This window comes from Palaemon carinicauda, chromosome 5 (assembly GCF_036898095.1).
Source record: "Palaemon carinicauda isolate YSFRI2023 chromosome 5, ASM3689809v2, whole genome shotgun sequence".
Taxonomy (NCBI): domain Eukaryota; kingdom Metazoa; phylum Arthropoda; class Malacostraca; order Decapoda; family Palaemonidae; genus Palaemon; species Palaemon carinicauda.
The window spans coordinates 73178102-73204898 of record NC_090729.1 but is presented as its reverse complement, the minus strand read 5'-3'; the positions used below and the strand labels follow the sequence as shown (position 1 = coordinate 73204898).

Here is a 26797-nt window from a genome sequence, read left to right as displayed (position 1 = left end):
GGTTTTCCTTCTTCCACAGCCTTGAGGCACGCAGCGAAGGCCTTTTCCATGAAGGGAAGGACTGCATCGTCGGGTGCGACGTAAGTAGGGTGCTTCTTGCTCAGGGCCGGAAGCTTAGAGCAGGTAAAACCCCTACTTTTAAATGTGGTGGCTAGCATAGCCTGGGCCTTCGAGAGATCGAACACTATCTCCTCCTTGGGTTCGGTCTCTTCTTTAGAGGCAGGTTCAGAACGAAGCCGGACGTAACAGTCCGGGTAAGCCTCAAAGTTTGGGAAGAACTCCACATCTTCCAGGGGGACCGTGCCGATCTTATCGCTGACAAAGATCCTGCCGGTCGCGATAATCATATGCTCGGCATACCTCCAGGGGTTGGCATGTGAGCATGCAGGGAGATCCTTAACCGAGATCTTCTTCGGTTCTTTGGACCCCTTCATGGACCTGATGAACTCATGAGTTTCTTTCAGCCTGTCGTCCATAATGGCTTTGATCATCCGGAACATCTCTTGGGCGGATGGAATGGGTTCCGGGGTAGCGGAGGTAGACGGGAGAGACACTTCCGTCGGTGTAGGAGTAGGGGCGGTGATGGAAGGAGGAGCGACCTCTTGCTCCGACTCGGTGTATTCCACCTGGTCCTCTTCATCTTCCGCACCTTGGGCCATAAGGGTCTTCTCCGAAATATCCGACATATGTTCGTCGTTCTCGGAATCCAGGTGGCACTCGTGCATGGACTGGGCCATGACTACGTCTGGTTCCACCGTAATCTGGACAGTGGGGATCAGTTCTTTGGGCACCACAGAATCGGGGGAGGCCTTTGGGAACAGAAGGGACCTCATTTCTTCAGTGGCCAGGTATGGTCCAGTGGCATTCTTCTGGAAGCCACGCACCCACTTGCGTAGCTTATCCCGAGAAGTGTCCCTGACCTCCGCTGAGGGAGGATTATGAAAGGCATCGACTAGGCGATCCTGGCAGACCATACAGTTCTGCGGGTCCCAGAACTTCAAATCCCCTTTCTTGTTGGCACAAGGGGCGTGGGTCCTACACGCCGTATGCCCGTAGAAGTGCGGGCGTTTCACAGCGCAGAAGTCGTAATCACACTTCATCTGCTCCTCCTGTAAAAGAAAGAGAAAATGAGTATGGGGGGGGTCATAAGAATGACTCTTAAACTAAGTTAATATTAATCATTAATTTTAACTTGATAAAGGGTGTGATGCACAGAGGAAGGGTTGAGATAGGATAGGAACATACTGTACTCCGTGCATCTCGCCCGGCTGGTTACCGTAACCTTCATCCTTGGACAATCCGAGGTGACCGAAGGCACAGGATAGAATTCAAGTAGAAGTCCGTAGGGCAGATAGAATTCTATGGGAATTGTCAAGGATATAAGGTTGGGACTGAGGCCACTCAGTTCCAAATTAGGGGACTAAAAGATCCCATAGGGTAACGGCTTCCGGCAACCAGCCGCGCTAAGATACACGCAGCATGCTGGAAATCTGTGATATGCAAGAAGACAGTATGATTACCAATAGAACAGTAATAAGATACTGATCCATTTACGTAAACAAGCCATCTGGTTGCAGTGTAGGGCTATCAATATCAGATGATAGCTAGTAGAAGGGGGTGCAAGTCGCCTTGACGCCTCCGGGAGGTTCCGGCAGACCGCCGGCACGCCGGAGGCCGCTCCAGCAGAGTTTCTGGCATTAGGACAGACAATATAGAAGTCAAGAGTAATACCAGGGTGGCGGCCGCCAGCACAGCGGCGGCACGCCGGCGGAGGGAGCGGCGGCGCCGGCAGCCGGAGGTTGCCGGCTTGGTGACAGGAACAAGGATGGTTATAGCAGAACCGGACTGCCGGCAGTGGATGCCGGCACTCCGGGGGCCGGCCGGTGGACGGACGACCAAGCTATGAGGAAGGAGGGAGAGCCATCGGCTGGAAGCCGGCGGCAGGCGGCAGTCCCCCGGCACACGGAGGACTGGCGGCCGAGAGGATAAGGGATGAGTCACCAAGGTAGGAGGTGGGTATCACCGACAGTTGAGGCGGCAAGGGACCGGCACCCGGATAGTGAAAGAGACAGAAGGGGGGATGTAGGGGTCCGGCCACGGACCCCCAGACATCCCGCCTGACTGGGTGTACCCATGATAGAGGCTGACTCTATCACCCAGAAGCAGGGGCCGCAGAGGACCGGGAGCTAAGGTAGTCCAAGGGAGGGCTAGGAGACACCCAAGAGCGGGGGGGGGGGGGAAACCCCTGCATACAGAACACATCCAGTGGCTAACCCCATAGGACACTATGAAGGGTATATGTACCAGAGCGGACTGCACACAGAAGCTCAAGGTAGCCCTATCACTCCACCCTAAGGAGGAGTTGTAGGACAGGGGACAGATGGGTATAGACTAACCTAAGTATAGGCTAGGCCATACAAGAGATAGGTGGGGAGGGGAGAAGAGAAGGGTCTTCCATGGAGGGGGTTCTGTACCAGAGCGGCCACTGAGGAAGGGAGGACACTCCATAGCCTAAGGTAAGGCAGCTTGACTGAAAACGGTGCATGGGTATCGTTTCAGCAAGGAACAGAACTAACCCCTCCAAAACCTAACCTAGAGCAGGGATGTACGTCCTGAACTAGGAAGGATGGAAGACATATTGCTATTGCAGGAAAAGTCGGAGACCTAGCCCCAGCAATAGAGGAAGGACTAGCCGTTCCTCACTCTCGGACGCAACCCTAAGGGGGAATCATTCCCTTAGGGAGGACAGAGAGGCGATAATATACTCTGATATGAGCTTGATCCCCTTACGTGGTAGGGGGAGCAAGGCTACACAGAGGGGATGCCCTAAGGCAGGGGATGAAGGAAGCATATAGGGGTCCTACATGTAGGTTAGGTTAGAAAGACACACTATCTAACCTGTCCCCTATATGGTCCCTGAAGGCGAAAACACTTGCATCACAGTCAATAGTATTGTAAAATAATGCCACTATCTTCATAAATAAGCCTAGGATCACTGATAAATATCATGCATGAACACTGATATAGGCGCTCTGGCCTGGGGGCTATAGTAGCCAACTGGTATGGGGTCAGTCGATGACCGATAAAAAAGCGTCAAAACACGATATAAAAGTTCCTAGCTATGAAGACTAAATAAACTAATAGTATCGATTAGTTAATAAGGCCGGAAGCGTTGTTGAGGCTAACTAAATAAGGCATGCAGAACAACAACGACGCCATAAAATGGCGGGTCCGGTTGAGGCCCAGCTCTGCCACAAAACATCAAATATCTCGAAAAGTAAAATTTACTTTACGGTCAGAGCTTAACTAAACAATACTGGAACCTTGTACTCAACTTTCCAGAAGAAGGCGAGGCCGAAGGTAGCGACATGACGAAGATGCAGTGAGATAAAAAGAGCGTAGGGAAAATCCGTCTAAGATAGGCGAGCTACTAGCAGAAGGATGAGGACGGACGTGACGTCATTTAGCAATGGCGCCCGTTTGTTTACGTCTCGAGTACCAAAAGTAGCCACGGACGAGATTAGCTGTGGAACGGCTCCCAGCTATTCTCCGCCCTTACACACCGAAGTGTTAACTCTGTTCGGCGTGTAGATAGCTATGTGGCGCGTTAATACATGCGTCCCCTGTTGATATACGATGTCTTAAAAGGGAAACCTTTAGGATACTCGCTCCAGAAGTTAGAATTCTGTGATAACCTGTGGTTAAATTCTCTGGGAATATCTTAGTAGTTATTTACCCAAGGAAGCTACCAAAAAGGAACCTTCCATCAGGACGCCATGGCTTGAGCCCAAAAAAATCTTTTTACATGATGCCATTGTTCCATCAATGCTTCTTACATAAGGTTTGATCCAGCTGTGGTTTCATAATCCTGATTAGTTTTTTGTTTGTATTCCTTTGTATTATTGCTGTATTCCTTTGTATTCAGTAATTGCAAAATATTAACTTTTTTCAGGGCCCGATATGATTTATTGTCTCACCTCCGAAGTGTTGAGGAGATTGATGTATCCCAAAATGATTCTTCAGATGACATGGAATATGACCAGGTTAGTTAGCATTGGAGATTGCCACTGTATGATATTTATGTGTATAGTATATTTGAATATTTTCCCATCATAATGTCTTATAGCTCCATTATTTTTGTTTGTTCCGTAACTGGAATACAAACCACGATATTTGATAGGGGTACAGTGAGCCCTCGCTACTTCGCGGTTCGACCATCGCGGATTCACGAATTTACGGACATTTTCATTAAATACGGCATCCGATTTCATCAGCAAACCACTATTTTTGGGGGAAACATCATTTTACTCTAGAAAATTGCTACTCTTTAAATAGTTAATTGCACATTAAGAAAGCGTGTACTTTTGTTTTTGAATTTTGGGTGTATTTAAAAATGGAGTATTGTTGACTTCTTTTTGTTTTACTTTTGGCTGTGATCAGATTAGCTGACGTCTAGCTGCCGGTCTCAAGAATATGCGCGTACGAAGTATTGTTTATACCATTTCTTAACTTATTCAAACCATCTATACAGTTGATATTACATAAGCACCAATGTGTTATAACCTATCATATTTTTTTGTTTATTACATTTAAAACAACTCTCTCTCTCTCTCTCTCTCTCTCTCTCTCTCTCTCTCTCTCTCTCTCTCTCTCTCTCTCTCTCTCTCTCTCTCTCTCTCTCTCTAACAAATGAAATCTTTGTTGCTTCACAAAGTTTCATTTATATTGAAAATCAATCATGATTCAATTTTCCTTACTTTCTCCAATCTCGCACTATGTCACATCAAACGTTATAGCGGTAACTTAATCGTTCGACAACTTTAAAAATCGGCCTAGTACTTGCTTCTTCTCTTACTTTTTTTTTTTTTTTTAGATGGTTTCATAATTGAGGGGGGTACAAGTTGACTTATAACTGAAGTTAGGAAAAGTATTTTGGATATGGAATGGAGAATCATCTTTAGTAACAGTTTAGAATTATCGTAAATTATCATTCGGTCATTAGCGGCAGTTTGTTATTGTTGATTAAACGCCAAAAAAAAAAAGAAAAAAAATTGTTTTCCTGCTTTGCTACGTATGTAGGATTTTAGATAGATACGGTAAATAATATTTGTAATAACATATTTACTAAAAGCTTTTAATATCATCATTTATCACTTTCATCATGCGAGTTTAATGCCTTCGTTTGTTTATTACGATCGAAGATGGAGCGTACAGTAAACGAATGGAAGGTTTCCGTTTTAGGCGGCGTCATAAAGAAAAACATTATATAAATGGCATTCATTTCATTTATTTGGAAGTCCTAAGAAAAATTAAGTAAAGCATTGGTAATAACAAAATCAACATATAATCAATACTTGGTAAGATTGCTGTCAAGGCAAAAACTAACCTGTACACAGATGTTTAAATGCGTCTGTTTCTTCATTATGATCAGAGATAAACGTAAACAAAACATTGGTTGTCATTTTTTATCGTGCTTTTTGGTATGTTTAGGAAACGCATGATATAAAATCGCCTTTAATATTTGTGCCTGTTTTAGTTTAGGGTACTGTAGTACATGCATTAAGTGTTCTGTACATTAAAGGGTAGGGTAGTTAACAGTACTACGTAAAGGGAAGGTTTTAAAATTCTGAATATACATGTTGCATAAATACGTAAATATGGTGTCCCTACTTCGCGGATTTTCAGCTATCGCGGTCGGGTTCGGAACCTATCTACCGCAATAAACGAGGGTTCACTGTATTACTTTCGGCGTAGCTGAAATGACGAGCCATTAATTTTTAACGATGGTTTACTACCCACACCACTAGTTAGCGAGGGTAGGGGAGGGTAGCTTGTTACCCCCCCTCACACACCAGTGCATGAGCTCACTTTGCTCTCGGCTTCGATGGTGGTCGGACGTGTCCGCTCTCATCCTCGCAGTCATATTGGCAGTCATTTAATTGCTTTTGTTCTTTCTGTTTCTAGTTTCTGTGTATGTGAAGTTGGCCTCTGCGATCATGCGCACCTGCCCTGGTTTTCCCGACCGCCCCTGTGGAACGTTCATGTCGGCGGTTGAGACTGATCCTCATGCCCTTTGTCCTTCTTGTAGGGGCAACGGTGTGATAGTATCAACAAGTGTAGTGAGTGTAGGGAGTGGTCTGCTTCCCAGTGGGAGAGGTTTTCGTGACGACGGAAGAAGTCCAAACGGGATATTTCTCCTTCGACCCAAGGTCTCTTCTTCCGTTGCCCAAACCTCCCCCGAAGCTCCCACTCGGTCAGTCTCTTTCGAGAGACCGTCGAGTGGTAGCTTGGACCGATTTATTGTTAACCAACGTCGGGTCTCGAGAGATGACGTTGCTTCCTCTAGCGAAGCAGCTCCACCTCTCCCCCCGGGTGAGGACATGTCACTAACCTCTTTGTTTCAGCTTTGGTCCTCCTTGGGGCTTATGCGTTCAGCCTCCAAGGAGGTTTTTGTTAACTACATCCGTTTGGGTGCTGCTGTTAAGCAATTGTCGTCACCGTCAGAGGTTGATCCTCTGTCTCTTGTCGACGTTGTGGTGTCAGAGGTATCCAATGAGGTCTCACCCATTTCCTCTTCCACTCCAAACTCTACGATAGCTGACGTCTTAGTTTCTCCCGTTCCTGATCAGCCTATGAGGGGGAAACTAAGTCCATCGTCAGTCTCTCCTGCTAGTGTTTCGTCCCCTTGGGGGAGTTCACTTACAGAGACTCCTCTCCGGAGGACTGCTGAAGGTCAGCTTGCTGATACAACGGCTCCCAGAGGGCGCATCCGTCGGAAGGCTCGCCTTCCTCTTCGCCATAGAGGCCTTCCTTCAATTGTGGTGAGGGGGCGCCTCTTTGGTTCAACGTCTTCTATGCAGTCCCCTGCAAAGGAGCCTCTAGACCGATCATCCGTCACTGCACCTGCATTGGTCCTGGACCTCTCTGCAGGTCGTTCGCGATCTCCTTCGGTGGAAGGTCGTCCTTTTAAAGGACACATCGACCTTCCACCCGACAGACCTGCCGACCTGACGTCACCGTTCCTGCATGGGCCTAATAAGGCTCCAACCTAACGTGCTATTGCGCGCCAACATCTTACGTGATACGCGCCCACGAAACCTGACAAGCGCTCATTAGTAGCTCGCCAGGCCCCATCATTACGCGCTGATCTTCCTTCTTACCCTAACACAGGGCATAAAGAGCGTACGCGCCAACATACGCATATGCTCCAACGAGAGCATAGCTCCACCACGCGCCATGCGCGCCCTCATGCCCACATGCGCCAACGATCTCCTGCTCGCCAGGGCTCCCCTGCGCACACTGCGCCCACGCGCCAAAGATCTTCTATGCTCCAGCACCCATCGGCGCACCAACACTCACCTGCACGCAAATTACCTGCGCGCCATCGATCTCCTCCTCCTGCGCGCCATGCTGCACACCATCCAACGCGCCAGGTAAAACATGTGCGCCAACTTTCTCCTGATAGCAAGACTACTGACAAGTCAGCCATGTTGCTTTCACCCGCACGCCAACTCTTACCAACACGCCAGCGCTCACCTGCGCGCATCCACAAGGATATGCACGTGCGCCATGCGCACGCTCGTCGATCCTCTCCTAGGGATGTGCGCCAACATTCTCACGTGCTCCTGCGCGCCCCGCATGAATCTACTGCACGCCTGCGCGCTAGAGGACTTTCTCCTGTGCGCGCGCCCGCCCTACGGCTGTAACAGATGCGCGCGAACACTCTCCCGCCTGCCCGCGCGCTCTTCGTGACTCTCCTGCGCGCCTTTACATTAGTTACAATACATTATTTCATAACAAAAAGCAATAGGAATAGACAGTAAACTATCAGACAATATGGAAACACAGTACTTAAAAACACAAAATTAGATTATTGTCTATTCCTCCCAACAATGCTCCAATAATATACAATATAATAAATTTCATTATTTACAAGAAACATTTCAGTATTACTGGTATATAATCATGATCTGTCAAGAAAAAAAATTACATTCATTGCAGTCCAAAATCAATTTAAAATAATAAAACTCTCATTTATTTTGGACTACAGGTATTAAAGGATCATAAAAATTTATTGAATCTATTATAACTGTCGCGGTCAAGGTCAATTTACAGTACAACAATAATGTGAGAATTACAGAAACCGTGATTAAATAAAGATTTCCTCACACAACGTGTCCCATTCTCAGCCTTTTATCTACCCCAAGGTGGGGAGTAAAACATGACTAATAAGAAAAAAAAAGGGTAATTATTATCAAAACTTCCTTGAAAAACTGTACAAAGATTAATTCAGTGGGAGATTTATAGTTCCTCTTCCGAGTCTCAAAATTCTGTCTCGGGACATGCGCCGGGATTCAGCAATCTGCTGGCGAGCCATATTAATTTCTCGCAGCACCGGAGACAGGCTGAGCTGGGGACTCTCCAGGTACAAGCTGGGTGTCTTTAATCGATCGATAACCTCGCATAACAGTTGGTATCTGCTGGTGATCGACATTCTTTGAGGTAAACCAAAGACAGAATCCGTAGACTCAGAAGAGGACAATAAAAACCCGAAAGATCAGACGATGACTCAGGGCAAAGTTGTGTTTCGCGCGACCCAAACAGTGTTGTAGCGTTCAGGTTAGATACACCTGACTGTGCCATTTCAGCCTCGAGATCTGACCGGTGTATTAGTCTACCATCAGAATGTAGGAAAGGGTTTGAATTCTGAGGTGACTCAGGAATGGAGGATGGTTCCCTCTCTATAGTATTCAGCTGGTCAGTAAGACGAGGTCTGCACTCCAGGACGTGAGGCTGAACTAAAGGTAGGTCAAGAACAGGACCTTTTGACCTAGTCCATGGGGGACTAAATCCACTAAAGGTGGGATCTTCAGGCGACAGTCGGACGTCACAATCGGGTGTCACAAAGCCGAGAAAGTCATTATCAGGATGAATAGACACTGCCGATTCAGAAACAGGGCTTTCTAAAGTAGCAGGTCTTGACCAATCTGGGCTGGAACTCTTGGAACCAAGAGAAAGCAGTTCCAATAACGGAATACTAGAAACCCCAGAATTCCCAACTCCCCGGAGGATGAACAACACCTTCTTCTCGGAAAGAAGAAGCTAAGAACTGGGGCGTTAGAAATTCAGGAACAGTACTGTGAACCACCAACTCGGGAGAGAAAATAGGGGTTTGTTCCGTAACTGGAAAACAAACCACGCTATTTATTAGGGGTTATACTTTCGGCTGAGCTGAAATGACGAGCCATTAAAATTTAGCGAGGGTTAACTACCCACTCCGCTAGTTAGCGGGGGTAGGGGGGGTAGCTTGCTACCACTCCCGTTTACTCACCTGTGATTTAGTCACTTTACTTTTGGCTCGGATCGAGAGCGTTTGTTTCCTCTCTCCCTCCTCGCCTATTCTGGACTGCCATTAATTTTTGTCTTTTAACTTACTTTTTCGTATACTTGTATATATATGAAAACATTCTTAATGTTTATGTATATATATGTGTATAGAAATGTGATAAGTTTCCTTTTCAGTGTTTGTGCTGTGTGTGTGATACATATACGACAACACTTGCATACATTAGCAAGGCCAACACAGTTCCACTTCGTGGGGAATGACCTCTCCCTCTCAGGTCCATCGGTCTTCCCGTCGGCATATAATCATTAACTCGGCCACCGCAGGGGAATCGTCATCGCCTTGACTCTCTTCATCCAACTATTGTCTTCGCCTTTTCCTTTCTCCTAAGGGAAACATGGATTTCTGAGCGAAGGGAATGTGGCCTCTCAAAGATTGACTACGGTCTTTCTCTTCTTGAGGTCGTTCACCTCTACAACAACAGTGTACTATTGGGGAAGCTCCTTTCCCGTGCGCGGGATAGGTTGCTCTTCCAATTGTTTGTCTCAATTATTTTTAGTGAAAATATATTTGTATTTTAACTTTTCAGCTTTTCTCCGTGGGGGACACTTCCCTTCGGAGGGTCAGTGGTTCTCACTATTAGTGAATATTCTTAGCTGATTTTAATAATTGTAATTCTATTTTTATTACAGTTACTCCCCTCCTCCCTTCTCCCGTAAATGTCAACTGGGGAAGGAAGGGCACTATACTTAATTTTATTTTGTTCCCTCGGGGGTCCTCTTCGGAGTTCTTCCCTAGGGAATTTGTTAAATAATTAATTTTTTGTCGGCGCAATACTTATTTTATGTTGTTCCCTCGGGGTTCCTCTTCGGAGTTCCTCCCTAGGGAATTCTTCGTTTGACTAATAGTGCCGACGAAGCAGAGCTGTTTTGTTCATGCATGGGGAATCTGCTGTCACTGCTGTCCCTCAGAGGACGTCATCATGGGTGTCATCCCTTCACTTAGAAGTACTCCCGTGACAACATGACCAGCACTTCAGATCATCTTAGAACGTTAAAGGAGGTTCGCCTCCAGGGGTTGAACAACTTCCCTTCCCAGGGAAGTTTCCTCCCCAGGTGTGAGGTTGTTTCTCCCTTCAGAGGGAGAAGTTCCCACATCTTAATAAATTCATCGTCTCCGACTGCTGTTGCTGCCTTCGCCCAGACTTCTCTCCCCCCTTGCTGAGTTTCTCTTCCTTCAGGGGCGGAGCACGGTCTTGGCACGTCTCTTCTACGAAGTGCTTACCTCTTTCGTTCGCGAGAGGCCACTCATAGAGACTCCTCTTCGGAGGATCGCTACTGTTAAAGGTCTGCTTGCTGATCCACCGGCCCTCAATGGGCATCTTTTAGTCTCTTCTACGAAGTGTTCACCTCTCTCGTTCGCAAGAAAGGCCACTCATAGAGACTCCTCTTCGGAGGATCGCTACTGTTAAAGGTCAGCTTGCTGATCCACCGGCCCTCATGGGCGTCATCACAGGTGTCTTCAAGTCTCTTCTACGAAGTATTCACCTCTCTCGTTCGCGAGAGAGGCCACTCATAGAGATACCTCTTCGGAGGATCAAGCAGACCTACCAGCGCAGCAGACCTACCAGGACCTACCGATCTACCAGCGCAACCTTGCGCTGCAACGTAGTCCTTTGGACTTCGGTCCTGGACTCTAACGCAGACCTTTTTACGTTCCCCATCTGTGGATGCTCGCCCTTCCAAAGGGCACATCCCAGTTCCTTATCTTCTTGCCAGCTGACCTACCGATCTACCAGCGCAACCTTGCGTTGCAACGTAGTCCTTTGGACTTCAGTCCTGGACTCTAAGCGTAGGTAGCAGCAGTAGGGGATTCAGCGTTATGAAGCTTCATCTGTGGTGGATAACGGGGGAGGGTGGGCTGTGGCACCCTAGCAGTACCAGCCAAACTTGGTTGAGTCCCTTGTCAGGCTGGGAGGAATGTAGAGAGGAGAGATCCCCTTTTCTGTTTCATTTGTTTGATGTCGGCTACCCCCCAAATTGGGGGAAGTGCCTTGGTATATGTATGTATGTATGTGTCTTGTTTGTGTTTACTTGTGTTTTATAAAGTGCAGCTTGAATTGATACAAGAGTACAGTCAGCAGGTAAACACTCAATCAGAAAGGATATCACCCTACAATAAATTTCTAGCATATGATCTGACACTGTGTTTAGGGCACCGCTACTCTTGATAAGAAGTGGGTTTATCACATATCACTTTGACATAGCCAGTTACAGTCTGACCAGCGAAGTGAAAAGGTGCAGGATTATGAATTTTTACTCCAATACTAGTTGGCATTGTTAATCCCGTATTCTAATGCTTGTAACAGCTATTCTCTCAGACCTCTACTTGACTCCCTACTGCAGGTAGGGTATTGTTGCTCTTTCCTTTTATGAGAAACAAAAACAGTATATTTTTTTTTTGGGGGGGGGGGTTTGCTTCAGGCTTAACAAAAATACTGTAAGAAATAAATAACATTGCCAATTTTAAAAGTAATAGGTATTTTTCCTAATATACAAACAATTATAGTTTTTTCACACAAACCCTTATTCATTTTACCATGATGACTTTTATGCAAAGAGCTGTCTCCTTCAAATTACAGCAACCATCAACCTAGGGGTAGTCGAGAACTCCAGTTCGTGCATCTCAGCCCAGAAGACCAGCTGGTAGAGGAGCAGATTAGTTGAACAGGAAGACTCAGATCATAGTTGGAGAATGGTCTTGAGTCCTCAGTTCCTTGACAATAGACGTGTTAGCAACTTCTCTACTGCTCACTGATACCAGATCCTGGAGTGGTGTTTGAGGATGCATTCCAGTGCCACTGAGACGGCCTCAACATCTATGCTTTTCACTATCCTGCCTGTTAAGATGAGGGCTCTACAGTGTAAGGTTAATCCTAGATCTAGTCATAACACTGATAGCACTATTGTGGCGGCATTGAGAGTGGCATGCGGATTTGCCCCATCTGGTAGAGATCCTGAGAGAACTCTTGTCAGGATTTTCTGCAGTGCTGTAGAATCCCTATGTCTTCACTCATGGAGACTATCCAGTACTGTATCTCCTCTCTCAGTAAGGCTTTTCTAGAAAGACTGTCTAACAGATGTCTGGATACCTCCATAAATAATTGAGTGCAGACTAATAGGCAAGGTGGTTGGTGTCATTCAATGGGTATCTCCACTTGACGCCTGATGAATTTAATATTTTTACTATATTTACCTTCTTTTTTGGGCTGAAGCCATGTCATCTTGATGGAAGTTTCCTAATACTATATTGCAAAAATACTAGCTACTGTATAATCATATACTCTAGTTCAGCCGGTGTGCTGTCGGCATGGCTAGCACCTGGCGGCACGGTCCAGCCGGCATGTCGCCGACTGGACTAGAAGTTGGAAAAGACACATATTTATGTATCCTACCCAGCCAATTGCTGTAACCTTCCCTTCCAATATTAAAACCATAGAGTTTCCTGATCAGGGAAGCTCAAAGACAAGGGTTCTAACTTTAAGGATAGAAAGTGTACTACCACTGGCCCTTCTAAATTATTTAATATTGTAGGGTAAAATGTAAACTGATTTCTAATCAGAGTATTGATGGAATTCTATTCTTCCAATAAAGGATTGGTCTCAGCAAACGCCTGGGCAAGGATATCCAAGATATGTTGGAAAATAACTAGTTGTATAATATATACAATAGTTTTCTATCTGCAGTATATACTATACAGTGATCCCTCGCTACGTCGCGGTTCGACCATCGCGGATTCACCACTTAGCGGATTTTTTTCATAACGCATGTATATACATATATCGCGGATTTTCCGGAAATTTCGAAAATACCGCGATGTGACCGATGGTGCGAGATTGAAGAAAGTAAGGAAAATTGAATCATGATTGATTTTCAATATAAATGAAACTTTGAGGAGCAACAAAGATATCATTTGTTAGAGAGATGGAGAGAGGTAAGGAATGGGAGGTAGTGAAAAGTAGCCCACAGAGAGAGAGAGAGAGAGAGAGAGAGAGAGAGAGAGAGAGAGAGTGTGTGTGTGTGTTGTTTTAAATGTAATAGACAAAAAAATTTGATAGGTTATAACATATTGGTGCTTATGTAATATCAACTGTATACTGTAGACGGTTTGAATAAGTTAAGAAATGGTATAAACGATACTTTGTTAGTGTATTCGTACACTCTCAAGAGCGGCAGCTAGACGTCAGCTGATCTAATCACAACCAAAAGTAAAACAAAAAGAAGTCAACAATACTCGATTTTTAAAACACACCCGAAATTTAAAAACAAAAGTACACGCTTTCTTAATGTGCAATTAACTAGTTAAAGAGTAGCAATTTTCTAGAATAAAATTATGTTTCCCAAAAAATAGTGGTTTGCTGATGAAATCGGATGCCGTATTTTTAGCAACGATTGAAATGGATGTAAACTCGGCATAATTTTTTCGTTTCGTATTTAATTGACACAGAAAACTAATTTTAGTTTCTTCATCTATATGTAAGTATTGTATAACACGAAGAGAGAGAGAGAGAGAGAGAGAGAGAGAGAGAGAGAGAGAGAGAGAGAGAGAGAGAGAGAGAGAGAGATGAATCAGCTGTTGTAATCGAATGCCGTGTTTTTGTTTCGTGAGAATTTCATCGCCACGACTATAACAACAGCATACTGTACTGAACTTTACAGTATTATACAGACTACTGTAATATGATAAAGTAAAATATTTGTAATAACCTATTTTATATGAAATGGGGCTATTTTTTTTTGGTTTAAAATTTACATTTACGTACGTAAAACAACTCTCTCTCTCTCTCTCTCTCTCTCTCTCTCTCTCTCTCTCTCGTAAATTGTTTTCCTGCTTTGCTACGTATGTATGATTTTATATAGATATGGTAAATAATATTTGTAATAACATATTTTCTAAAAGCTTTTACTGTAATATCATTATTTATCACTTTCATCATGCGCGTTAAATGCCTTCGTTTGTTTACTGAGCGTACTTTATGACGCCGTCGTTTCAGGCGGCGTCATAAAGAAAAACATTTCATTTGGAAGTCCTTAGAAAAATTAAGTAAAACGTTGGTAATAACAAAATCAACATACAGTGAACCCTCGTTTATCGCTGTAGATAGGTTCCAGTCGCGGCCGCGATAGGTGAAAATCCGCGAAGTAGTGACACCATATTTACCTATTTATTCAACATGTATATTCAGACTTTTAAAACCTTCCCTTGTACGTAGTTCTATTAACAAACTACCCTTTAATGTACAGAACTCTTAATGCATGTACTACAGTACCCTAAACTAAAACAGGCACAAATATTAAAGGTGATTTTATATCATGCATTTCCTAAACACGCTAAAAAGCACGATAAAAAATGGCAACCAATGATTTGTTTACATTTATCTCTGATCATAATGAAGAAACAAACTGGAGGTAGAGCTTTGCTTATTACCCAGACATATTTCCCATACTTTTCCCTTAGAACTACATCACATCTTCCTACTTTAGATATATATATATATATATATATATATATATATATATATATATATATATATATATATATATATATATATATGTATATATATATATATATATATATTATATATATATATATATATATATATATATATATATATATATATATATATGTGTGTGTGTGTGTGTATATATATATATATATATATATATATTTATATGTATACACATATACATACCTACATATATACATAAATACATGCATACATATATATATATATTACTGTATATATATGGGTTATGGAAAAAAAATCCGCGAAGTGGTGAATTCGCGATGGTCGAACCGCGAAGTAGCGAGGGTTCACTGTACTGTACTGAATAATCAATATAATCGATGCAAAAACTAACCTATACACAGATGTGTACACTAAATGCGTTTGTTTCTTCATTATGATCAGAGATAAACGTAAACAAAACATTGGTTGCCATTTTTTATCGTGCTTTTTGGCGTGTTTAGGAAACGCGTGATATAAAATCGCCTTAAATATTTGTGCCTGTTTTAGTTTAGGGTACTGTAGTACATGCATTAAGTGTTCTGTACATTAAAGGGTAGTTTGTTAACAGTACTACGTACAAGGGAAGGTTTTAAAAGTCTGAATATACATGTTAAATAAATACGTAAAAATGGTGTCACTACTTCGCGGATTTTCACCTATCGCGGCCGGGTCTGGAACCTATCTACCGCGATAAACGAGGGTTCACTGTATAGGGTAGAGGCACTAGACCCTTCTCCAACTACGACGCCAGAGGTAACGTGCGGACCCAGGGAACAGCAATCCTCATACTGGGTTTGCACATATTTAAGATAATAGTCTGCGAAGACTGATTTACTTCGCCAAAATGTGGCCTCTAAAATAGACTTCATAGATTTATTATGCCTATAGGCCATAGAGGTAGCAACAGCTCTAATATCATGCTGTTCCACTTTGAGAATTGGGAAAATTCCTTCTTCACAATTCTGGTGAGCTTCTCTTATCAAGTCCTTGATAAGGAAAGCTAGAGCATTCTTAGATATTAATAAAGATGGTTTTTTAACGGAACACCAGAGGTTGTCTGATTGTCCTCTTAAACTCTTGGACACGTGCAGATAGAATTTAAGAGCTCTTACCGGACAAAGGCCTCTCTCCTTCTCACGACCAACTAAGTGAGATAGACCTGGGATATTAAAAGACCTAGGCCAAGGTCGAGAAGGATTCTCATTTTTTGCGATAAACGAGGGCTCACTGTACTGTAAATATACTGACTACTGTATAATCATATACTGTAATTCAGCCGGCATAGCTAGTCCCTGACGGCACAGTCCAGCCGGCATACTAGCTGATAGAGAGAGAGAAAGCATGGAGTGAAGGGCTGCCTTATTACTGTGTATGTTTACACTAAATAAGGATGTAAATATATAATTTACTGCCTTTCCCCAGAAAGAAGGTTCAAATGGAAGGGGATAATGCATCATTCAGGCTTCCATCCAACCACAAGTACCGTTGCCGGAATAGTCCGGCAGGCTAATACCCGGCGGCACGGGTACAGTCAGCATGCCGCCGACTATACCGTTGCCGGAATAGTCCGGCAGGCTAGTACCCGGCGGCACCGGTACAGTCGGCATGCCGCCGACTGAGTCAGTACCTGTCGGTGCTGGCGGCCGGGTTAGTACCCCGGTTACAGGACTTGTGGATGGCAAGTCCAAGGGAGGACTGAAGAACCTTGGTGACAGAAGTGTCTCCCCCCCGAGCCGTCAAACAGCTGCCATGTAAGAGCCCGGCCGGCCCCGTAACCCGCCGGTAAGCGGTGAGATTGCAGGACGACGGCCATAGTTAAAGGACAGAGGGGCAGGGAAAAGGGTCCTATATCAAGTGTAAAAGGCGGCGGCAATGTTGCCGCCCCCACTACACAAGGGAGAAACTCTGTTTCAGTATCGGCGCCGTCCTAGGTGGCAGAAGAATGTCTATTCTTCAACCTAGGGTCTGCCGAAATAGTGTTAGGAGGGGCCGGCAGGTTTGCCGCCCCTCTCAACAAAGAAGAAACATCGTTTCAGTGCCGGCGCCATCCTAGGCTGTAGAAGAATGTCTATTCTTCAGCCCAGGGTATGCCAGCTTAGGACTAGTCTTCTAAACTGCAGGGAGAAGGTGGCGGCAACATACCACCACCACAGGTGCGGTTTAGGGAGGCTTAGCCTCCCATGCCGGCGGCTATAAGCCAGCAGGGGAGTGACTGCTCACCCTGCCGGCCTGCCGCCGGTAAGGTGGGAGACAGAAAAACCCTAGCCTAGTCAAGCCGGAGTAACTACTCTATGGCAAGACCAGAAAGGGTTGCCGCTTGCAGCGGCACTCAGAGAGAAAGAGGGATTACCCATGACTCTCCAAGGAGACAAGTATCGATTTATATAATTCTAGGAGATATACTATCTCCCTTAGAATCGATAAAACGATACACAAGGGTAAACGGGGAAATGTCTGAAAGTATACTACATCGCCTAGGTTAGGTAACCTAGGCAAGACGAGATCTCGGTTACCTAAATCACCGAAACTCTAACGTATGCGATCGACAAAGAAAGAGGAAAATTATGCATACCATAAAATCTTTACAAGTATAATTACGCCTAAATAGCTTTCATAATTCATTAATGCTATTTCAACCGGGAAAGTCGTTCTACTAACTAAATAATACATGCCTAATGAACGACAGCGCCCATGGCGCCTCCGGTAACAGGCCTAGCTCCTAAGCACAATAAATTACTCTTATTTCACTGTGAAACAGGAGCTAAAATTATATACATTGTAAAGAATCAATACTAAACTTTCCAGAGACGAAAGAAGCTCGAGATTGCATAATAATCCTCGCAGAATCAATCGAAAAGGTTAGATCAACAGGGAACACCACCGTGCGAATTCGCTACAAAATTACGAATAACTGCCATCTTGATATTCAATAGTAGTATGGGAAATAGGGTAACCTTGATGACGGCTCCCCTTCCAAATTTGCCACTCTTCCCTCTCGAGGCGAAAACGCTATTCGGGGTGAAGATTGCTATGTGTCGTATCAAGATATACGTCCCCTGATTTATGCGATATCCTTAAGAGAAATTTTAAGGATATTCATGCCCGGAGTTAGAATTCTGGAGACTTAAAGGTAAATTCTCTGGGAATATCACTGTAGTTCATATATCCCTTGGAAGCTACTATTAGGAACCTTCCATCAGGATGACATGGCTATCTCACCCAAAAATAGATTTTTCACTTCGCTCAAAATCCGTTTATTCTGATGTCAGCTTGTCAACACAAAAACAATTCTATCCTAAATACATACGAACCAATAGAGAAACAAGAGCGCGCCCGCCACCAATGTAATTCAAACACCATGAATCCAATCAGCCGACTGCTTCTCTGACAATCGCCGTCACTAACAACAACCCGTGACCTGACGTCACTGTGACATCACGTAAACAACTTCCTTCTAAACTAATTATTGCTTTATTACCTATTTACTTATTATAAAAAATCTCTTCGTGTTTTCTCACAATCTTCTTTATACTGTATATCTATTTATCAACCCTTTCTAATACTACTGTACTTCTTCACTTAATAACTGTTCAACTATGATACTGTACTATTCTAAATTCTCTTACATAGAATAAAGCATCATAATAAATCCTCTTAACTATTCATAATTAACTCTTTCTCCTTCCCTCCCATCTCCTTCCAACAGTAGTCTCTTCTCACAACCCTACCTCCTCACTCTCCTTCATATCTCTACGCTTCACATATGCCCTGATGTTTTCCTCAGATACTCCTACCTTGGTAAATACATCATTTATTTGCTTCGTTCCTGTTATCCATTGCACCTCTTGTATTTCTCCAGATTCTATTGTTTCCCTGATAGCTGCATTCTCTATCTTTAGTCTTTTACCATTTAACTCCCGTACTTGACTTAATGGCTATCATTAGTGTTCAACTGTCTGTTTTCAGTATTGCCTTTAATCTTCTCTCTCCCACTAATTCCTCCCATAACCTATTGAAATATATTAAACCTTTTATCACCTCTCCCATGCTTAATGCCTCTGCCTCAATAGTTGATTTTGCTACCCTTCTTGATTTTCTAGACTTTCACCATATAGGACATCTCCTACCATCTGTCGGATATTATATAACCCAATTGCATATGCCCATCTTCAACATTTCCCAAAGGATGCCTTTGCATACGCTTCCCAATAGACTCCAGTCTACTTCTCTTTCCCCCAATAAAATATGTTTGGCTCCTGTCTACTTTTCTTTCCCCAAAGTTCTTTCACTACACTCACTACCTTACAATACCATGCTTTTGCATCATCCTTCAACCCATGAACTGTCTTCTTCAATTCCCATAAACCACTCCAATCTGCTTCAACTGATGGTTTCAAATATACTTCCCTCTGTATTTGATTACCCTGTAAATATGCTGTTTTCACACCTAACGTGTAACAATTCCATTTTTTTAAATTTGATGATTGTCAAGCACTCTTTCAACAGTTCTGCATTACTGTACAAGTAGGAGCATCTTTTTCCTAATCTGCCATTTCTTCTTCAAAGCCTCTAGCAACAATCTGCCCTTACATATCTTTTCACCTTCTTTTAATTTCTCAGTGACTATCCTTGTGGATATAGCTTTTGCTCAGTATCTTCCACCTCCTCATATACTATACATTGTTTTCTCTCCAACTCTGTAACTCCTTATCCTTAGCCTCTAACACCTGCTGATATTCAAAACCTAACAAAACTGCTTCTTCATTCCTAATTTTTTCATTATTCTTGTAATCTCTCAGGTTTATCCGACATTTGTCACCAGTAGAAGAATCCTGCACATTGTACACATCTCCCCAGTACAGTGTTTAGTAGATCTTTTACAAGCCAAACTTGATACTGTCCATTCTTCCATCTGATCAGTGTCCTTATTTACTGCTCTAACCTTGTTCCTTTTTCTCAACTTAGATAATTCTTATGTAAAGTCGTCTTCACCTACATCTTTCTCCTCTTTCTCATCATCTATCTCTCTATTCTCTTCCCTCTCATTCCTGATAATCACTTCTGTCTCCTTTACCTTTGTTACATCATTCTCAGGTACACCTACATCATCCATGCTGTTGTCCCTACTGTATTTCCATTAACCTCTGACAACCTTTCTTTTTCTGTTACTTAACCGTGAATTCTTATAATGTGTATCCTAGCTATCTCTCAATAAACTACCATGTTTTACTACGACTGTCTTATCTGACACTCCTACTACCTCAGCAGGCCCCCTCCATTCTTTTTCATCCTCTCACTTGTAAGACACTTCATCTCCAACTACTGCCTCCTCAAGTTTTAGTTCTCTTACATTTTTATTTAAAGCAATTTCTAGTTTACTGCATGACTTGGTTTTAATGAAAGCCTCTCGAGCCTTGTGTACTGCCTTCAATGTATCCCTTACTAACCCTTCTTCCATACTTATCTCTCTACTAGCTGGATATGAAGTCGATTCCCCTACTAAATTTGGTAATGCAGGATTTTTAAAATATAAAACTTACCCGCTGGTTATATAATGGCTAAAGTCTCCTGACGCCCTGGCAGAACTTCAAATCTCGCGCTACCGTATATATACCAGGTGTACACCAGCGCCCTCGCGGTACAACAGGTGGAACTATACCTACAAGTCTCAGATCTTCTTCTGCCCGCATCACTGGCTGTCATATTGAAAATTCGCTCTCGCTGTTTTACTCTGTTTGGACGTTATTCGGTGATGTACAACGTTTTTTGAGTTTGGGCTATCGTTTTATTGTTCTCTATTTCATTTATTCTTGAAATCTTTTGGTTTGGGGTTGTATTTATTAGTTTAACCTTTGTTTTTTTGGTTGTCGCTCTTTCTCTTATCCATTCAATATGGCCGACCCCTCCCCTGTTATTCGTATGTGTTAGTGAAGGGTGTTATACTCGACTCCCTAAGGGTTCTATTGATCCACACAATATTTGTGTTAATGTAGGGGAAAACCATGTTCTTTTGATGATCGATGTAATGAATGTTTTTCATTATCGAAAAATGAATGGGTAACATACGATCGTTATGTTAAAAGACTAGAGAGGGACAGGGTGTAGTTCTTCACGATCTGTTGAGGTAGCCTTATCTAATATTAATGATCCTATTCCTTCCTCCGTAATGGTAGATCAACAACCGAAGGAACCTTCTCTTAAAGACATGTTTACCGCTATTCTGGCTCTGGGTGAAAAAATTGAGTTGTTAGCTGCGGATAGAAATAAAAAAATTTCTGAAATAAAAGTACTGAAAAATCGTGATTCTGTTGGAAATGTGGAAAGTGTCTCGAATGTATTCAGTGTTGTGGAGGGTGCGTCTGCACTGTCTTGTTCGCCCAGCCTACGACCTCTTTCGAGCTCTCGAACCCATGAGAGAAGTGAAGTTGGACGGCCAAAGGGAACGAAAAGCTTCATCAATCGTGCAGACGTTCCCTCGAACGTTCCTGCTGCCGTAGCACAGGCCGTTCACCCTCATCGTAGGAAAGATGAGGTGGGTACGTTATCCCCATCCTCCGATGAAGGTTCGGGTAGTGAAATCTGGCGACACGCTTCCAGACCGCTAAAAAGACCGTATGCGGTTGTTCAGCGTCCAGAATTGCCTGCACGTCCAGGCTGTAGTAGGTGGGATATGCCTGAACGTTTCCGTTTTCTTGACGTATGCACGCCTACGAAACGCTTAGATCACGGTGTTCGTGTAGAGAATATACAATCCGATTCAGAATTTGTTTCTGTGGCTGATGTTACTATTCATGCACCACCACTTCCTTCAGACTGGGATTCGTCACCCGAAAAGCGTGGTGATAATGATGTTGATATCCCTTTAAGAAAGGAGTCGAATGTACGAACTAACGATCCTAAGTGGTCTATGCTTTTAGACATGAAACAACAGCTCTCGTCGTTCATGGAGTCTTATCAACCGGCTGTTGGCAGTGCGATTGGGCGTCAGACGTCAGACCAGTTGTCGCACAGGCGGCCTGTGGTCTCTAGTGCTGACGAGTTATCACACAGGCGGTCTCCCATTCGCAGTGTTCAGCAGCAGGTTGATATAGATGAGTCGCGTCAGAGAGTTGTCGCAAAACAAATATCGACTTCCGATCGTAATGAGGAACGCCAGCGTCGGCAAGTATACGCAATGCGTCGGCGTGACGATTCTCAGCAGTCAACTTTTGACACTATGAAAGGTCATTGTCAACAACAGGTGGACGCCACGGGACGACCATCACCAGTGTACTTATGACGGCATAGAGCGTCGGCGTCAACAACAAGCGAACGCTACGCCTCCACGCGGCGACACTCGGCAGTTGACTCCTGACACCAAGCGTCGTTCAGTTCAACAGCAAGCGGACGCTAAGCGTCCACGTTACGACACTCGGCAGTTGGCCATTGACGTCGAGCGTCAACATATCCATGGTGTCACACATCAGTCAACCTCTACCTCTCCTCTTCAGTTGGATGCAGTTATTGATTATGGCAAGCAATCTCATTCAGACTTTGATCCTTCAGTTCAGGCTGCAGCAATTGCTGCACTGCCAGAAGATGAACTTGAAGAAAAGTCTGATGTGGACGAACCTTTAGAGGAAGTTTCTGAAAATGAAGATAAACATTATCAACATGCTGTTGATCTTAGAAAATGTATGTTAATTCTTACAGAGGTTTTTCCTGAACATTTTACCCCTGTGGCTCCTCGTTCTCCTCCATCGGAATTTATCTTAGGTAAAGCAACCAAAGTGCCGGTTTATACTAAGATGTTACTTTCACGTTCTTCTAAACGAGCCTTGAAGTTAATGGGTTCCTGTATGGACAAGAAGAGAGCTATTGGCAAAACAGCATTTGCTTTTCCTCCCGCAAGATTGACCTCTAAATCCAGTGTGTGGTACGAGACTGGTGAAGTGCTGGGCTTGGGATTTCCTCCTTCTGCCCAGGGAGATTTCTCGAGTCTGGTGGATTCGTCTCGTCGTTTGGCCTTAAGGAAAACAAAGGTTTGGTGGTCAGTGGCAGAGTTGACCATTTTCTTAAGGGTTTGTTTAGGGCCTTTGAAGTGCTAAATTACCTAGACTGGTCTTTGGGAGCCTTAAGCAAGAGGGTCTCTGATATGAAGGACTCGGACACTAGTGGCCTTGTTCATTTAATGTCCTGCTTGGACAAAGGTGTGAGGGATGGTTCTAACGAGTTAGCTGCCCTGTTCACAGCTGGAATCCTTAAGAAAAGGGCCACTATGTGTTCTTTTCTCTCGGCAGGAGTTTCACTTTACCAGAAAGCGGAACTACTGTTCGCTCCTTTGTCATCTACCTTGTTTACACAAGAGTTGGTAGGGGAGGTTGCCACTGCTCTCACCCAGAAGGCCACGCATGATTTGATGACCAATACGGCCAGGAAAGTTTTGCCTTCTGCCTTTTCTTCTCGTAAACCTAAGGAAGCCTCTACTGGTGTTTGACCTTCTCAGCCCTTTCGTGGTAAATCTTCCGGAAAGGGTTCTTTCAGACCAGACGGCAGAAAACCTAGGAGCAGAGGAACCAAGACCGGCCGAGGTAGAGTCTGAGTGCCCTATCCTTCAGAGAGCAGTAGGTGCCAGGCTAATCTACTTCTGGAAGGCCTAGGAGAGGAATGGAGCGGACCCCTGGTCCGTCCAAGTGTTAAGGGAGGGTTACAAGATCCCATTCCTATCTATTCTTCCATTAGTAACAGATCTGGTGGATCTTTCGCCCAAATACAGGGAGGGTCCGAAGAAGCAGGCCATGCGGCTTCAGATGTCTCTATTATTAGAAAAACAAGCAATAGAGGAAGTGCAGGATGTAACATTTCTGGGGTTTTACAACCGACTTTTCTTAGTCCCCAAGAGTTCGGGGGAGTGGAGACCGGTTCTGGGCGTAAGTGTTCTAAATTGTTACGTCCAGAACACGACGTTTACAATGGAGACTCAGAAGACGGTTCTTGGGGCGGTAAGGAGGAACGATTGAATCGTCTCAATAGACCTCCAAGACGCCATTTCCATATTCCAATACATCCCAGCTGCAGACGTTATCTGAGATTCATGGACGGAAACAAGGTCTTCCAATTCAGAGCTCTTTGTTTCGGACTCAGCACGGCTCCTTTATTATTTACAAAGATCATGCTGAATGTAGCAAGCATGCTGCATTCGAGGGGAATCAGGGCTTCCCTGCACCTGGACGATTGGCTGATAAGAGCCCCCTCAGCCGATTGCTGTTTGAAGGACCTAAGAATGACACTGGAATTAACTAAGGAACTGGGCCTCCTGGTGAGTCAGAAAAAATCGCAACTGACTCCATCCCAGGAGATTCTTTATTTGGGGATAGAGATTCACAGTTGGAGTTTTCGGGATCTTCCGTCGCCTGTGAGAATACAGTTGGCTCTCCAAAAAATCCAAGCTTTTCTGAAGAAGGAACTCAGTTCCGTAAGGGAATGGATGAGCCTTCTGGGGACAGGGACACTCTCATCATTAGAGAAGTTCATGACTCTGGGGAGGTTGCATTTGCATCCCCTTCAGTTTCATCTCAATCGGCATTGGAAAAAAGGGGACAGTCTCGACAGGGAAAGCATTCCCATCACGATCTCCATCAAGTCTCATCTTCAGTGGTGGAACAACGAGCACAGACTGAAGGAAGGCTTGTCTTTACATCAGAAGAGCCCAGACCTCGTGTTGTGTTCCGACGCCTCAAACGCGGGGTGGGGGTCAACACTGGGGAAGAAAGAACTCTCGGGAGCTTGGACAGTGGAGCAAACAGCTCTCCACATAAACCAAAAGGAGCTTATGGCAATACATCTGGCCCTCATAGGCTTCGAAGAGCATATCAGGGGCAAAGTAGTCCAAATCAATGCGGACAGCACTACAGCTTTGGCCTATATAACAAAACAAGGCGGGACCCACTCATGGACTTTGTACGAGATAGCAAGACCTCTTCTCATATGGGCAGAGGAAAGGAAAGTGACACTTTTGACTCGGTTTATTCAGGGAGTCAACAATGTGAGTGCAGACAGACTCAGCAGGAGGGGTCAGATTCTTCCCATGGAATGGATTTTACACCGAGACGTCTGCAAAAGTCTGTGGTGTTTATGGGGTCGTCCTCTCGGGGATCTCTATGCAACCGCAACGACAAAGAGACTGGAGTGTTACTGTTCACCAGTACCGGATCCTGAAGCCATCCACATAGACTCCTTTCTAATGAATTGGTCGCACATGGAGGTTTATGCTTTCCCTGCATTCAAGATTCTCTACAAGGTGATACAGAAGTTCGTATCCCACGAAGAAACCAGGATGACGCTGATAGCTCCGTTCTGGCCATCAAGAAGTTGGTTTCCAGAGGTACTGGAATGGATGGTAGATTTACCGAGAAGCCTTTCCTCAAGACCAGATCTTCTCAGACAACCTCACTTGGCTCGGAACCATCTAAACCTCCGAGCTCTACGTCTGACTGCCTTCAGACTATCGAAAAACTCGCTAGAGCTAGAGGATTTTCGAAGAAGGCAGCCAAGGCTATTGCAAGAGCAAGGAGGTCTTCCACCATCAAGGTGTATCAGTCCAAGTGGGAGGTGTTCAGAGAATGGTGTAGGGCTAACGCGATTTCTTCATCCAGTACCTCTCTAACCCAGATAGCGGATTTCTTTATAGACCTTAGAAATAAACGTAACTTCTCGTCATCTACAATTAAGGGTTACAGGAGTATGTTGGCGACGGTTTTTAGGCACAGGAACTTAGACCTCTCCAGTAATAAGGATCTGCAGGACTTGCTTAGGTCTATTGATACCACCAAGAAAATACAATCAGCTCCTCTTGCCTGGAATTTGGATGTGGTGCTTAAATTTCTCATGAGTGACAGGTTTGAGCCTTTGCACTCTGCTTCTTTTAAGGATTTAACCTTGAAAACTTGGTTTCTGGTTAGCCTAGCCACTGCTAAAAGAGTAAGTGAAGTACACGCTTTAAGCAGGAACATTGGTTTTCGGGATGGAAAAGCCATTTGTTCCTTGCAACTAGGGTTTCTGGCCAAGAATGAAAATCCAACTCGGCCATAGCCCAAATCCTTCGAGATCCCTAACCTTTATGATTTGGTGGGAGATGAGTTGGAGAAGGTGCTCTGTCCAGTAAGAGCATTACGGTTATATGTGGACAGAATGAAGAATCTGAGAGGCGACTCAGACGCTCTGTGGTGTGCAGTCCGAAAGCCCTCACTGCCCATGTCAAAGAATGCCTTATCATTTTTCATTAGACTGTTAATTCGAGAAGCTCACGCCCAGTGTAATGAGGTGGACCAGAGGCATCTTAAAGTAAAGACATATGTAGCTTTCAAACAGAATCGTTCTCTGCAAAGTTTGATGGATACGACCTTTTGGAGGAGTAAGTCAGTATTCGCATCTCATTATTTGAAACATGTTCAGACTCTCTATGAGGACTGTTATACATTGGGTCCATTCGTAGCAGCGAATGCGATAGTAGGTGAGTGATCTACCACTACGTTCCTTTTTCCTAATACCCCTTTTCTATCTCTTGGAACTCGTAAGTTATGGTTGTTTGTGGAGACTGGTCGTCAGTTTTCCGCAATTTTTGATTTGGTCAGGTGGTCAATTTGTTCCTAGAGTGCGCCCGGAACAAGGGTATTAGTTGAGGTCCTGTCATGTTATAGGTGGTTGTTCCGTTTGACAGCTCCTAGAGATCATCAGGATCTCCTAAGGATAGCGGACGAGATGAGGCAGAGTATCATTGCTGTCAGCTTCCTTATCAGGTGAGAACCTCTTAAGTTATTTATGTGATGCTTAAGTGAATTTCCAAATATTTAGCTCTCTGACCCGCCACCAAGGGGTGTCAATCAGCCATTATATAACCAGCGGGT

At 44.2% G+C, this 26797-nt stretch overlaps 1 protein-coding gene across 1 annotated transcript in view; it reads left to right on the top strand.

Moving 5' to 3' along the window:
• LOC137641332 (snurportin-1-like) overlaps positions 1-26797 on the top strand; it is a 289974-nt gene that overhangs the window by 94117 nt on the left and 169060 nt on the right. The window contains exon 2 of the mRNA XM_068373778.1: positions 3953-4043. Coding sequence (XP_068229879.1) covers positions 3953-4043 — 91 coding nt within the window. The remainder of the gene's footprint in view (positions 1-3952; positions 4044-26797) is intronic.